The sequence below is a fragment of the Carettochelys insculpta genome, chromosome 3 (genome assembly GCF_033958435.1).
Source record: "Carettochelys insculpta isolate YL-2023 chromosome 3, ASM3395843v1, whole genome shotgun sequence".
NCBI classification, from domain to species: Eukaryota; Metazoa; Chordata; order Testudines; family Carettochelyidae; genus Carettochelys; species Carettochelys insculpta.
The window spans coordinates 51,497,779-51,510,433 of record NC_134139.1 but is presented as its reverse complement, the minus strand read 5'-3'; the positions used below and the strand labels follow the sequence as shown (position 1 = coordinate 51,510,433).

Here is a 12,655-nt window from a genome sequence, read left to right as displayed (position 1 = left end):
GTTTGGATTTTTTCCAGAGTTTTACACATTTTTATTGTAACAAATTTTTGTATTCTGCCACAGGTAAAACTAAATGCCATAGTTACCATGAGATCCACTGTAAAAGAAGCCATAAAATCTTCTAACCTTGCATGAAATAGTCATCCCCTCCACACACACCTTCTGCTACCTGGATCCAGCAGTGGGGAATGAATCATATAAAACTCATTCATTCAAGTATGACATCATCATCTGCACCAGGCAACTTGAAGAGTTCTCTTGGAAATCAGATAGATTAGATATCTGCATCCAAATTGTTAGCAATCACACTGCTAGAGGGAGATGATTGACTCTGTTGGCATAAAGCAGCCTAATGCTACACAGTAATTAGATTGGGTGGCAAGCACCTTTTCCATTCCTTATTATATTGGGAGATGGCTGCCTTCTGTAAGAAAGCTGTGTTTGGAAGGTAAAACAAAAAATCGTCTTAATCTAGTTAGCTTAGTCTTAATAACATAACGAGAGATTTTGCTTGTGGAGAATTTTCTTTGTAAACTATCTTTCACAAAGCACCCTTGAGGAAAAAAAAAGCTTTAAAAATTAAACAATCTGCTGTTTTATTACAATGTTCTATTTCCTTTTTTTTAAATTTGCTTTAAGAAATGGGTTGTCAGTTTTTTCCTGGTGGTACTGGTAATGGCAGATTGTTAGCTTGAGGAGTTTTTCATTTTATTTATTTTGATAATTGTGTCAACAAAAGAGATGGGAACAGTTCTGTATTCGCCTGAGAGATGGTTGTATCATTGATTCTCCACTGGACTGCAGAATTGGGCTCCGTGTTTTTAGCCTGATACTAAAATTTGGTCCTGTTTGGTTTTACAGGTTTGTTTGCTTTCTTAAAGCCTGTGCTCCTGAAGTAATGTGATTGTGAGAGTCTCAACCTTCACTATTTTAAAAAATGAAATTTTTAGCCATCATGGTTGCAAAGGAAAGATTGAAAACTGGATCTTTAAAGGCTTTGACAGTGGACGGTAAACTAAAAGATCCCCACATTTCTTAATTTTTCAAGACCTTATATTTTTAAGACAACGTTCTGATTGTTTGGGCCTGACTCACAATTTCTGAGCACTTGAAGTTGTCACTGTTACTAGCTTGTGCTGTAGTCATTGTGAATAGTGAGCATCATGTCATGCATGCACAATTCAGTAAGAACACATCAATTATACTTTTGAATCAATATTATTATTTTAATTTTGCCTGTGTATGTGCACTTAATGGCAATGCTATCTTTGGCCATATATGTCAAATTAATTTAAAATATATCATTGTGCAGTGCAGTATTTTAGGTTGGGGGACTAGCTGAAATAGCAAAAAAGGTTCCTGGAAAGATCATTGGAGAACACAACTGTTTATTTTGGAGGTCATGGTAGGACAGGCTGAATGGCTTTGGGTTTGCAGGTGAAAGAATGCGGAAAATTTCTGGATGAGATGATCTAATGGGCATCTTGACTCAAACTTCTGATTGTCTTGTACCTTCTAGCTTTTCTACATTCTGTCAAGATCATCCTTCACCCTTGCAAAGACCTGTGCATTGTCATTTTTCCCCTGTTAAAATATGTTTCTTCTAGACATTATCTGAAACTCTCTCTTCCTTTGGTTTTCACAGCTACAGTTGTAAAGGGGCTTGGGGAGGCAAGGAGGCGAAGAAGGAAAAAAGCTCTCTCTTTCAGTACTTCAAAACCAATTTGCCCTCCCAATGCAGTATTTCAGAAAAGTCTTCCGTTACAAACACAGCGTGTGCTGATGCCTGATTAACCTAATGAGCTTAAAATCTTATTTATACATGACATCTGTCAAGACAGAAACAAGGTACACAAGTGTTCTTAATCCACTAACTCTAAGTCCAGCCAAGCTTTCACATGGTTTGTTTGCAGCAGAAGAACTTTTTAAAGGAAACAAAATACAAAAGGACAGTGTGTAGCTGTTTTAAGACAGGAGCCTGGGAAGCCAAAAGCAAAAAAAAACCAGTGATTGCAATTAACAAGGTTATCTGCAAAACAAGGAGAATTCTTGATGAAATCTTTGGAGAAAAATGACATATGCCAATACAGGATGAAACAGTAAGTTTTCTTGTCTTCTATTCTTTACCTCTGGATAATTTTACCAGAAAATAAATCCAGGCAGAGACACAGGATGGGCTGCACACCTTCTCACAGTGAGATTGCTAACCATGTTGCAAATAACGGAACTAATCCTTTGAATAAGCCTAAAGGTATCCTGCCTGTCAGTTCTGAAGATGAAGAATTTTCAATTCCATTGTTGGTCAAAGGCTCCTCTTGTTATGCTATTGACAAGTTCTCCCAGAGAGGGGTTCTGGAGAAAGATCACCGGCTGGAGAAGGAAGAGAAAACATCAGAGATGATCAAAAATGTTAACTTCCTTTTGTCATCAGAGGAATTGTCTTATTTGGAGAGTCAGGAGGAAGAGAAGAAAATTGAGAGGGCAGACACAGAGGCTGAACTAGCCATGTCTGGACTGATTGAGTCTCAAAAGCATATAGCAGAGGACATACAGATCAAAAAACAAAGCTCCTGCGAATCAGAAGTAACAGCTTTGACTTGGGACAATGAAAGTAATGGAAAGCAAACACCAAAGAAAGGGAAGAGGCAAAAAAGCCACAAACCATCAAAACAGAGTCGTTACTGCAAACCCAAAGAAAAATCCACCCCATCACCTATATGCAAGACTGAGAAAAAGGTGGATTTCCCAGATCTGCTTGTTAAGGCTCATCAAAATGCTTATGCCTACTTAAATCCCAACCTCTCGAAATATGAAGCTATCCTATGTATGGCCAATCAGGCAACCCAAACTCAGCTGCTTTTACAACAGATGGTGAGCTTTCTCCTGTTCCGCTTTGATGAAATCAACCAGCTCTTGGAAGAGATTGCCAATGATGGGGAAAAGCTCCTCAAAGAGGTGGGAGGAAATCTGACTTGGCCAGCTGGAAAAGGGGATCCAAAAGAACAGCCAGATCTGTTGCAGCAGTTATTGCAGTACACAGTCAACAAAATGCAGCTGCTAAATGGAACAGTGGCTTCTCTTACCTCCAGTGCCCTGCAAGAGACATGGAGTTACTTACAGTCTGCAGCCAACCGCATGGAAGAAAAGCTGAAAGCAAAACAAGGCTGTGATGAACACCTGCTAAGGGCAATAAAACTGCTTGAAGCCTCTGCAGCAGTCTCCTCTCAGGCTCATGGTGATGACAGGACCCTGTATTCAGAAGACAGTGGCATTGGTGCAGACAATGAATCTATCAAGGAGTTCAATTCCCTTGATAAAGCTGGAAGGCAAACAAGCTGCGATTCTTGTGCCCATGATCATCCTTTGCAAAAACACACCAGCATACCAGAAGAACATCTGTATAATGGCTCATTGTCTGTTACCACTAGGTCCCATGACTGTGCACTTGAACGGCATTTTAAGGACATATTTTATCCACCTGTGCACAGCAAAGGAAAAGCTTCTTCCCCGGGGCCAAAAGCAGCAGATGTTTCCACCAGGCTCCAAGGTTCAAGCATGAGCAAAAGTCCTTCTTTTAATTCTCTCCAGTCTGATGGCACCCAGGAAGGAGAAGATTTCAAAGATTGTGAGTCTATAGATTTGCCTTCTGCCAACGGAGAGAGTGCCCCAGAGGAGGATGACAATGACAACATAAGCCTATCAGAAATGGGGAAGGATGCCCTGCCTAGAAGGGCAATGTCTTCACCTGCCATAACCAATGAAACAAAGAGGTCATCTACCAAAAGGATAGAAAATCCAGAGAATGAAGAGATGATCTTGAAGATGAAAGATGCAATCAGTGAAAAAATCAAGTTTGTCCCAACGAAATGTGGACAAAAGGAGTGGACAGAAGATGAAGGTGGAAAAGCAGGAACAGCAAGACCCAGTACGGCAAGTGAGAGCCAGAAAACCTTAGTCAAACAAAGAAGGTCCAGGTCCGAGGAGTCCCTCAGAAGCCGTGCAGAAGACCCAACCCTTTTAGAACTTCAAAGGACCCAAAAAGATCTCAACAAAAGATTGGAAATATTTTATATGCTTAACAGGAACAGAGAAACAGGTAGCAAACAGGAGATCCTGAAATCAAGAGCTGCAGCTTGCTTGCAGGACACTGAACATGTTACCTCCAGATCATCTGCCAACAAACTGAAGGCATCCCTCTCTAAAAACTTCAGCATATTGCCTAATCAGGATAAGTTAACTTTACATAAGTCTGAGCAAATCTCTGCCAGTCAGCCAGATGAGAGGAAGCCTTTAAAAGCCACCGCATCCATGCAGGCTTTATCGTACAGCAAAGAAAATGAGCCTCCTGCAACGGAGAAATTAAATGGTGGTGGTTGTACCCCTCGGAAATCTGTCAAGAAACTTATTGAAACTTTTAGTCCTTCCAATGGTCTTGTAAAACCTACAAATCTGAGAACTTTAGGACCAATAAAATGCATCAGGAAGTTTGGACTTCCAGTGATTCCTCCTGCCATTCCCCTTCAGAAAGCACTGGCACCTTTAACTCCCAGGCATCGTGTTTCACCAACAGGAGATACAAACCTTACAAACACAAACACATCGGAGGGTAACTCTCCAGCTGCCTTTCCACATGCTACAGAACAAAGCAAAAGTGATACAAATGAGGAAACTGATGAAGATTTGGAGAACCTGCCACCACCACCTCCTGAAATGTTAATGGACAATTCCTTTTACTTATCTGACTCTGGAGAAAGTACAATAATGGAAGGAAACTCTTCAGAGGTTGCCAAAAAGCCTGCCAAAACAGAGTTCCATGCTACAAAGAGAATGCATATTTCTCCAAAGATAAAAGCCTCTCTACAGTCCATTGACTTGTTACCACGTAAAAATATCAACAGCCCCAACATGACTGCCGGCAAAGGACTAAGAACCACTCGGGTGGACTCCAAATTTAGAAAATATTCATTGGAGCTGAATCCTACCAACATGTTCATCCACAGCCAAGAGGGTAAATTAGCTTCCCAACGGGATCATGAAATGAAAGAGGCTGCAGATTTGTACAGGCAATCTCGTAAAATAATACCTCTTCAAAATCCCTGTGGAGTTGCAAAACGGAACAGGAACCTTCCAGAGAGTAACGAGTCTTGCACAAATTTAGCTTCAGAGCAAAGCCAAAAGCAAATGTCTCCTGATTCACTCGGGAGAAATGAGAAAAGCCCAACTTTTGTCAAAAGAGTCTCTCCAGCAAGAACACCCCCTTCTTCTCCACCCACTGAGAAAAGACTCTCAAGTCCACCTGCATATCCCAGACAAAGCCTGCAGGCTTTTAATTATGTGCAACCAAGTTTTCCTCCTACACACAGGCAACCTAGTCCCCCAGCTAACCCTAGATCATCAAGCCCTCCAATGCAAAACAAGTTGCCTTCTCCACCAAGTCAACGAAAAATGCCTAGCCCTCCAGTGGGGCGCAAACAAAGCCCACCAGCTCATGGCAAGTTGTCAAGCCCCCCTGCTCAGCGCAGAGAGGCAAGTCCACCTTCATTCTGCACCACGCCCTCTCCACCAGCTTCTCCGTCTCGGTTACACAAAGTCTTACAAAACAGTTTGGATTCTAGTGATGAGCAGCAGTCTCCCCCCTCAAAGATTGCCAGCAATGCACGTTCGATATTTTGCCCAGCAAACTCTTCTTTATTTGAAGCCAAGCCTCCATCACCGCCTAGCAACTGTGCTACAGAGGTGGTAGCAGGCCAGCCTGAAATTTCATCTTTGGCCCAGAAAAACAATGTGCTGCTGAGGCAGGGTGGGGATCCACAGAGGAGGATGGCTATGAGCGCTGCCAATCCTCAACCTTTCATAAAGAGAAGTTTCTCTGACCGCAGACCCACGGTTTACCTTCGACTTCCAGGGCCTGTTTCAGCTGGTAGTGAACCTCTACTTAACCAAGCAAGGTAAGAAACATTCTACTTTAAGTCAAGCACTTTGGTTGTATTCTATGCTGCAGCAAGGGGGCAAAGTTTCAGTTTTTGATGGGAGATTAGTACAGTCTAAAGGTACCTTTTGAGAACTGTCCTATGTGTGTGTAGCATAGCAGTGCAAGTATCCACTGTCCCCACTGATATTGCTTTAACCAAGATCTAAATAGTTCATCTGTCAGGGTGGAGAAGATAGGTCACTCTTCATAGCTTGTTCCAGCCTTGTTCTGTTTGGGGAGACTGCCAAGCAGGGTAATAATTAACATCAGTAATTAATGCAGAACTCTCTCCATTTGGAAATACATTGTAAATCACGAGGTTCAATTCACAAAAAGGGAGGAAATAACCCTTAGATGGTACCAGCTTTCAATTCCTAATGACAGATTTAAATTAGCAATCTAGAGTTCAAAGGCTGTCCAACCAATTCCCCTCAACAGATTCGGGCTGTCAGCAGGTAGGACTGAACCTGTGACCTCTTGAGCTTAGTGCATGAGCCACAAGCCACATTCCTCTTAGCTAAAGCTATAAAACAAGCTCATTAATTTTTGTCTCTAAAGTGATTTCAGTGCCAGTGGATGGGAAAGAGCACCACACTCAGGAGCTGTGGGAGTTACATAAGCACAGGAGATTTGCAGACAGGGACTTTTTATATTGCAAAGCTCCCTGTATGAAATTATTACTTAAAGCCTTGAGTTACTTATGTAGATCTAAATTTTGAAAACTGGTCACTGCTTATGGGTGACTTGGTTGATGGGTACACAGTTTGAGCCTGATTTTTCAAAGGCACAAAGCACCTGTGGCTGCCGTGGACTTAGTGCTCTGATTGCTCAACTCTACCACACCAAAAAAAAAAAAATCAGGCTTTAAAGGTCACATAAGGGACACTCAGTGATTGAGTCACCAATAATCAGTGGCTACTTTTGAAAAATTTGGCCGTTAACGTCCTTACTTTTAAATGTACTTGATCACGAAGGAGGTATACCTCTATGTGAAATCACCAGAGGCATTCACTACACGTAGTTTGCGATCGTTAAACGGCATGCAAGTGCAAAACTTTTTTTTTGTTTTTTCCCATCTTAGTACCTTTAAGCTTATTAAGCTTTAAGACACACAAGAGAATTAAGAACCTCTCACGCAAGTAATGTCTTACTCTTGCAAGCGGTCCTGCTGAAGTCAGCTGGACTGCTCTTGTGAATAAACATTTGTAAGACCAGCTTTGGATTTTGTGTGTGTACACTACTGTGTCATCAGCACAGGAATGAGATGGGCAACTAAATCCAGATATATCCCAGGAAAACAGAGTAGGCCCCAACTTCTCTTCTGTACTGTGAGTGATAATATATCCCAGGTTATCATTACCACAATAAAATGATGACAAAACCTTCACCAAATGCTAATGGTTTTGCACCCTGCACTCTGTTTTATTATACATTATACTCTGTGACATTTAAGCAAATTTTATCTCCAAAGGGATAATTTTCTATGTACAGTATGAAATCAGTATTATCTATTCCAATATCTGTTAACTGAAATAAATGTTTTCAAAAAAGGCTGTATGTCAATCCTCATGAGCAGATGGTTCTGGCCATTTTCCAGGTGAATTTTTCAAACAGCCTTTTATAAATTGTTAGTTAATTTCTGATTCAGCAATGTGTATTATCTATGTGTTGCAGTTTGGCAAAGCACAAATTGTCATATGAAAAGATGCTAACATAAACCATAAAAATCATCCTTTTCATGAAATATTTTCTATTTGGTGACTTTTCAAGATATCTATCAAATTCTTTAGTCATCTGGGGGCATGAACTATGTACTGAGCCAAATTCAGCTCTCCCTTTGCACTGATGTATATCCAGAATAATTCCACTGAGTAACTGCTGATATATACCTGGGTGAGATTTGGCCCATTATTTAGAGCATGGACTGATTTAAGTTGTAATGCCAAATTGCTTTGATTTTATAGCTTTAAAATATATTGCCCAGCCCCAGCTTTATAGATAGTGTTTTGAATTTCATAATATACATATCAGAGCCCTAATAGCATGTATGGTGATAGACAGATGCCAGACATGTTAAGATCTTAATCTTCCCGATGAGTGTTACACAAACTCTTTGAGTACCCAGTGTCACTGCCTAGAGAATTCTGATGACCAGATGTCTTGATTTTATAGGGACAGTCCTGACACTAAGGCTTTTTCTTAAATAGGTGCCTATTACCTCTCACTCCTTGTCCCAAATTTTCACACGTGGCATCTGGTCATCCTTTCTGGCTGTAAGTCTAGGATACTGAAATACACTGGGTTCCACTGGTCAAGAAACTGATCCAGCTCAAGTGTTCTACCAGGGTTTTAGGGTTAAATCACTCAACCATTAAACATTTCAATAGATATATAACAGTTTCACATTCCAAAGCCTTTAGGCAGCTACATGTTGCCACTTTCTCTAGTGCAACAATGCGTCACAATGCGTTCATCCTCCCCACTGTTCCCTTAAATTTTTCCATACATGGGTAGAATAAATTTTGTTATGTGCACCAAGGCATCTGGGGATGTGCACCACCAATAGAAACCCATGCTCCCCAGTGCGGATAGCTCTGGGTACTCTGCTAATCAGCTGGATGGCACCTGAACCACTCCTGGATGGCCTCCCAAGCAGTCAGCGTACAGGGAAAAATGGTCCTGTCTCTCCTCCAGAACAACGTGGTATTTTCTCCTGAGAATTACATTGTCCCAATACCCAGACAGACAGTAAAGTGCTGGACCAGCAACAGGTGTAATGTGTGAAATCTTGAGACCCTACAGTGACAGAAACGGGGATCCTTCCCCTGTCGGAAAGGAGAAAGCCTCAGGTTTCCAATAGGAGAGCACCTCAAGTCCTGGAGAGCCCGTAAGACATTAAAATCCCAACAGGATTATGCTGGGAAAAGATATATTAGATGATTAGAAGGTTCTGTCCCTAATTATCTGGAGAACTAAGGAAGAGAGATGGAGGAGGAGCCACAAGGTTTCTCCCCTATGAAGCATTCCGCACAAAAGCGTTGCTGAGTAAAGCTATGTCTACCCTACAGCGATTTTTTCAAAGACCTTCTGAAAGAGCTTATTTTTGAAATTTGAAAGTGCTGCGTGCGAATTGCGAGCCGCCTGTGTGTGGGGGGGCGCCTTTCTAAAGGCTCCCTCAGTCTTCAAAAGCCCCTTCATCCTATTTGGTGTTAGGACAAAGCGATTTTTGAAGACTGGGGGGTCCTTTCGAAAGGTCCCCCATCTACACAGGCGGCACACAATTCAAAAGTGGCACTTTCGAATCGCCGCAGCCACCGTTATGCTAATGAGGTGCTGCATATTCATGGAAGCTCCTCATTAGCATCTTTCGACCTCACTCATTACCATGCCCCTTTCTAAAGGAAGGGGCTAGTATCGCCACAACTTAAATGATTTAGCCCATTTCTGAGATTTCCTTGTCATCTTTGGGGATTTTCCCTTCCATTTCCTCACTCTGGTAATTGTGCTTTTGCTGCAAAATGGACTACTATAGTTAGGCTGCCAGGCTTAGCACTCTGCAAAAGCAAATACTAAAAACCACATGGGACCCTATGGTTGATCCTGTGTGATGACCTAGTAATTCATCCCAGCAGCAGAACCAGGGAGAGAGGTAACATTCCTTCCATTCTGGCAGTAAGTAAAGACAAGGTTCAATACAGGGAAATGGACTTACCCACTTCTCATTTGCAGAATATGGACTCTAGTGTGGATTAGTTTACCTGCTTCTTTTTTTACCAATATCCCCTGGCATTCTTACCACAAGTAGCTTTGGGCCCTGTAATCTGTAGGCCACTTGCATGTGAAATTCTGCTAGCCTTCCTGTTTCCCCAGTGTTGCACGAGAAAGGTTGAATACCCTCTCTCCAAGCCTATAAACAGCAAATTTAAAGCTGCTGAGTATCAAGATAAAGGGTTTTAAACATGTCACTAGCTCCAATTTGAGCTACTGCTAGAGCTCAGCACAGCTACTGTTACTTTATCAGTACCGAGAGCTGTGGGTTTAGGTTTTGGAATCCAAACCATGACAAACAGATGCTATTTGGACAGGCCGTGGGTGGCGCACAGAGCTACTTTGTTCTTTTCTGAGCCTGGCCTTTGGGTAGCAATCAGCACAGACGGGCACATTTTCCAGACATACCTCACATGATGCTCAGCTTGGGCAAATCCTGTTAATCCCTAGCAGGGTTTGTCTGCGTGTGTGTGTAGTAAAAAATAGTATTTCAGTCATACTATTGCTCTCAAATTAAAGCCCTCCCCGATGGGTACAGCTAAAATGGAAAGAAGCTTAAAATAAAAGCTGTTCAGATTTCATTCCATTCACAGAAAAGAAGAGGAATTGATTCAGTGACAGGACCAAAAATAAAACTTTGGGTATGAATCCATCCAGACTTTGGGGAACTTTGGGTCTGGATGAGAACGTCATACAAAGTCCTCTATTTATGTACTTGGCTAAATCTATTCATCCCAGTACCAGCCTAGCCAGGCCCACTGAGAGGCGTGCGGGAGGGCGAAGGGGGCAATTGCCTCAGGGCCTGGTAATACAAAAGGGCCCTACACTCCCATCCTCCGTTACTGCAGCAGCAGCAATGGCCAAAGCCCCGGGCCCAATAAATCACTGTTGGAGCACGAATGTGGGCAGCACTGACGGAAGGGGCACCAGAGTCCTGCAGTGCTGAGGGCTGTCTGCTCCTGCCCAGACCCTTCCACCCAGGAATGCAGAGTAGGGGCCCTTCCCCGACCTTGCCCAGGGGCCTAGCAAGGTTGTCAGTTTCACTGAACCCGGCACTAGTTCCACCGCAACAGAGAGGCAGGACAATCCAGTAGTTAGAACATTAGCCTCTGACGCAGGAGTCCTGGGTTTAAGTACTGGCTCCACTGCAGATCTTGTATGTGATCTTGGGCACGTAACTTAGCCTCCCTGTATAAAATCAAGATAGTAACTCCAGTTATATTGGGATTAAACACCATTAAAGATGACAAGGCACTTAGTAACCACCATGATGGGGAGGAGGAAAATCTTATAAGTACCTAGGACAAGACAGGTGTAAACTTCTCTGTCAGGGATCTGAATCCCAGCTTTGTAGTTTAGGTCCTTCACTGTACATGAATCTATTTGCCCAACTGTAAATTCAAGCACATCACAATGGCTTTCATGCAATTGCATATTTTAATATTTGGCTCCCAGCAGAGTTTCAGGGAGCGGAGACGACGGCACACTTTGCATCAGGAAATGGGGACCACAAAAAAAAAAACCCTATTGTACTAAACAGCTGAATAGGAGGAAGGCTTTGCAGAATGCAGAATGCCTTGCTGCATTTCATTTTAATGGGTTAACACGCTTTCTTCAGCATTTGTACAAATTCACTGGCTTCTTAACTCAATCCTCTTTTCTATCTGCAGCATAGAGGAGAGCCCCAGAAAGGAGTGGGATTCCTGGGACAGCACGTGCTTCTCTGAGTTCAAGGGCTCCAGCAGGTCTGCTTCTCACCCAGAACTCTATGTTGTGGGCCAAGGGCTCCACAGGGAGTGATGATACAATCTGCTTAGAAGATGGACAGCATGGACCAAGGCAGAGGACCGGCATGTGATTAAACTTCATTAATCCCAGGTTCCAAAGTACTGTTTCAGAACCTATCAGAGGGAACGAGTACACTATTATGCACCTACAAACCCACATTGGCCCCAATTTCCTGCCCCTTGGTTCTCTCTTTCATGGTGCTTTACAGTTTCCTAAAACCTTTTTTAGTACCAGAAACAATACAATATTGGAAAGATACAGGCCAGATCAGTACTATTCCATAAACGCAGGACCCTGCTCCAAATCTTATGTTGCACTGTTTAATTAAAATGGTCACAAAGGCACAGAAGTTCACGCTGGGTAACATAACATTTATTTGGATGGGTTCAAAGCTTCTGTTTAAATCCAGCCCACAATCCTGCATTTTCCTGCTGGGGTGAAATCCTGACACCATTGGAATCAGTGGAAAAACTGCTATTGAGTTCAGTGAGGCCAGGATTTCTCCCACTGTGTTCTACTGACATGCGAGGGGAAAAGTCGAGTTAATAATACATAAAAATAGCAAGAGATACATTCCTCTTGCGGAGAGGCTTTGATCTTACGGCATACCTTTATCTACTGTGTATCTCATCACTTCTAGTTCCCAGAACACAAACCTTAATCCTTATTAGAGAAACATACTACCTAAGCAGCCATTTTATAAATACTAGCACTCCTACACAACTGCACATTTTACAGTTCTATTCTCCCTCAGGAAATCTGTTCACTTTTAGATCTATGAATTAAGACAGGATTTATCCCAGTTCCACTGACAATCCTGGAAGGATCCCTGTTGACTTAAATGGCAGTTGAATTGGGCCCTAACAGCATGTCTACACTACAGAGTTATTCTAGAATATCTTATTCCAAAGTTTTTATTCCAAAATAAACTATTCTGGAATAACATGTTCACACTGCAGAGAAGCCCCAAAATAAGCAAAACTTGTTCTGAAATAGTGTGTCCACGCACAATAGAGCCTATTATGGATTACAGCCCCAGAAGCACATAAAAGATAGGCACTTACAACCTGTGTTCTATGTCTACAGAGCAGCATTATTTCAGTCAGCTATTCTGGAATAGTTTATTTC

General features: G+C 42.3%; 1 protein-coding gene across 1 annotated transcript; it reads left to right on the top strand.

Moving 5' to 3' along the window:
* The first annotated feature begins 2,172 nt into the window (after nucleotides 1-2,172).
* On the top strand, nucleotides 2,173-11,539 carry PCARE (photoreceptor cilium actin regulator). Its single transcript, XM_074988578.1, has 2 exons — nucleotides 2,173-5,948; nucleotides 11,410-11,539. The coding sequence occupies exons 1-2, from the start codon at nucleotides 2,173-2,175 to the stop codon at nucleotides 11,537-11,539; spliced, it is 3,906 nt and encodes a 1,301-aa protein (XP_074844679.1).
* The last annotated feature ends 1,116 nt before the right edge of the window (nucleotides 11,540-12,655 follow it).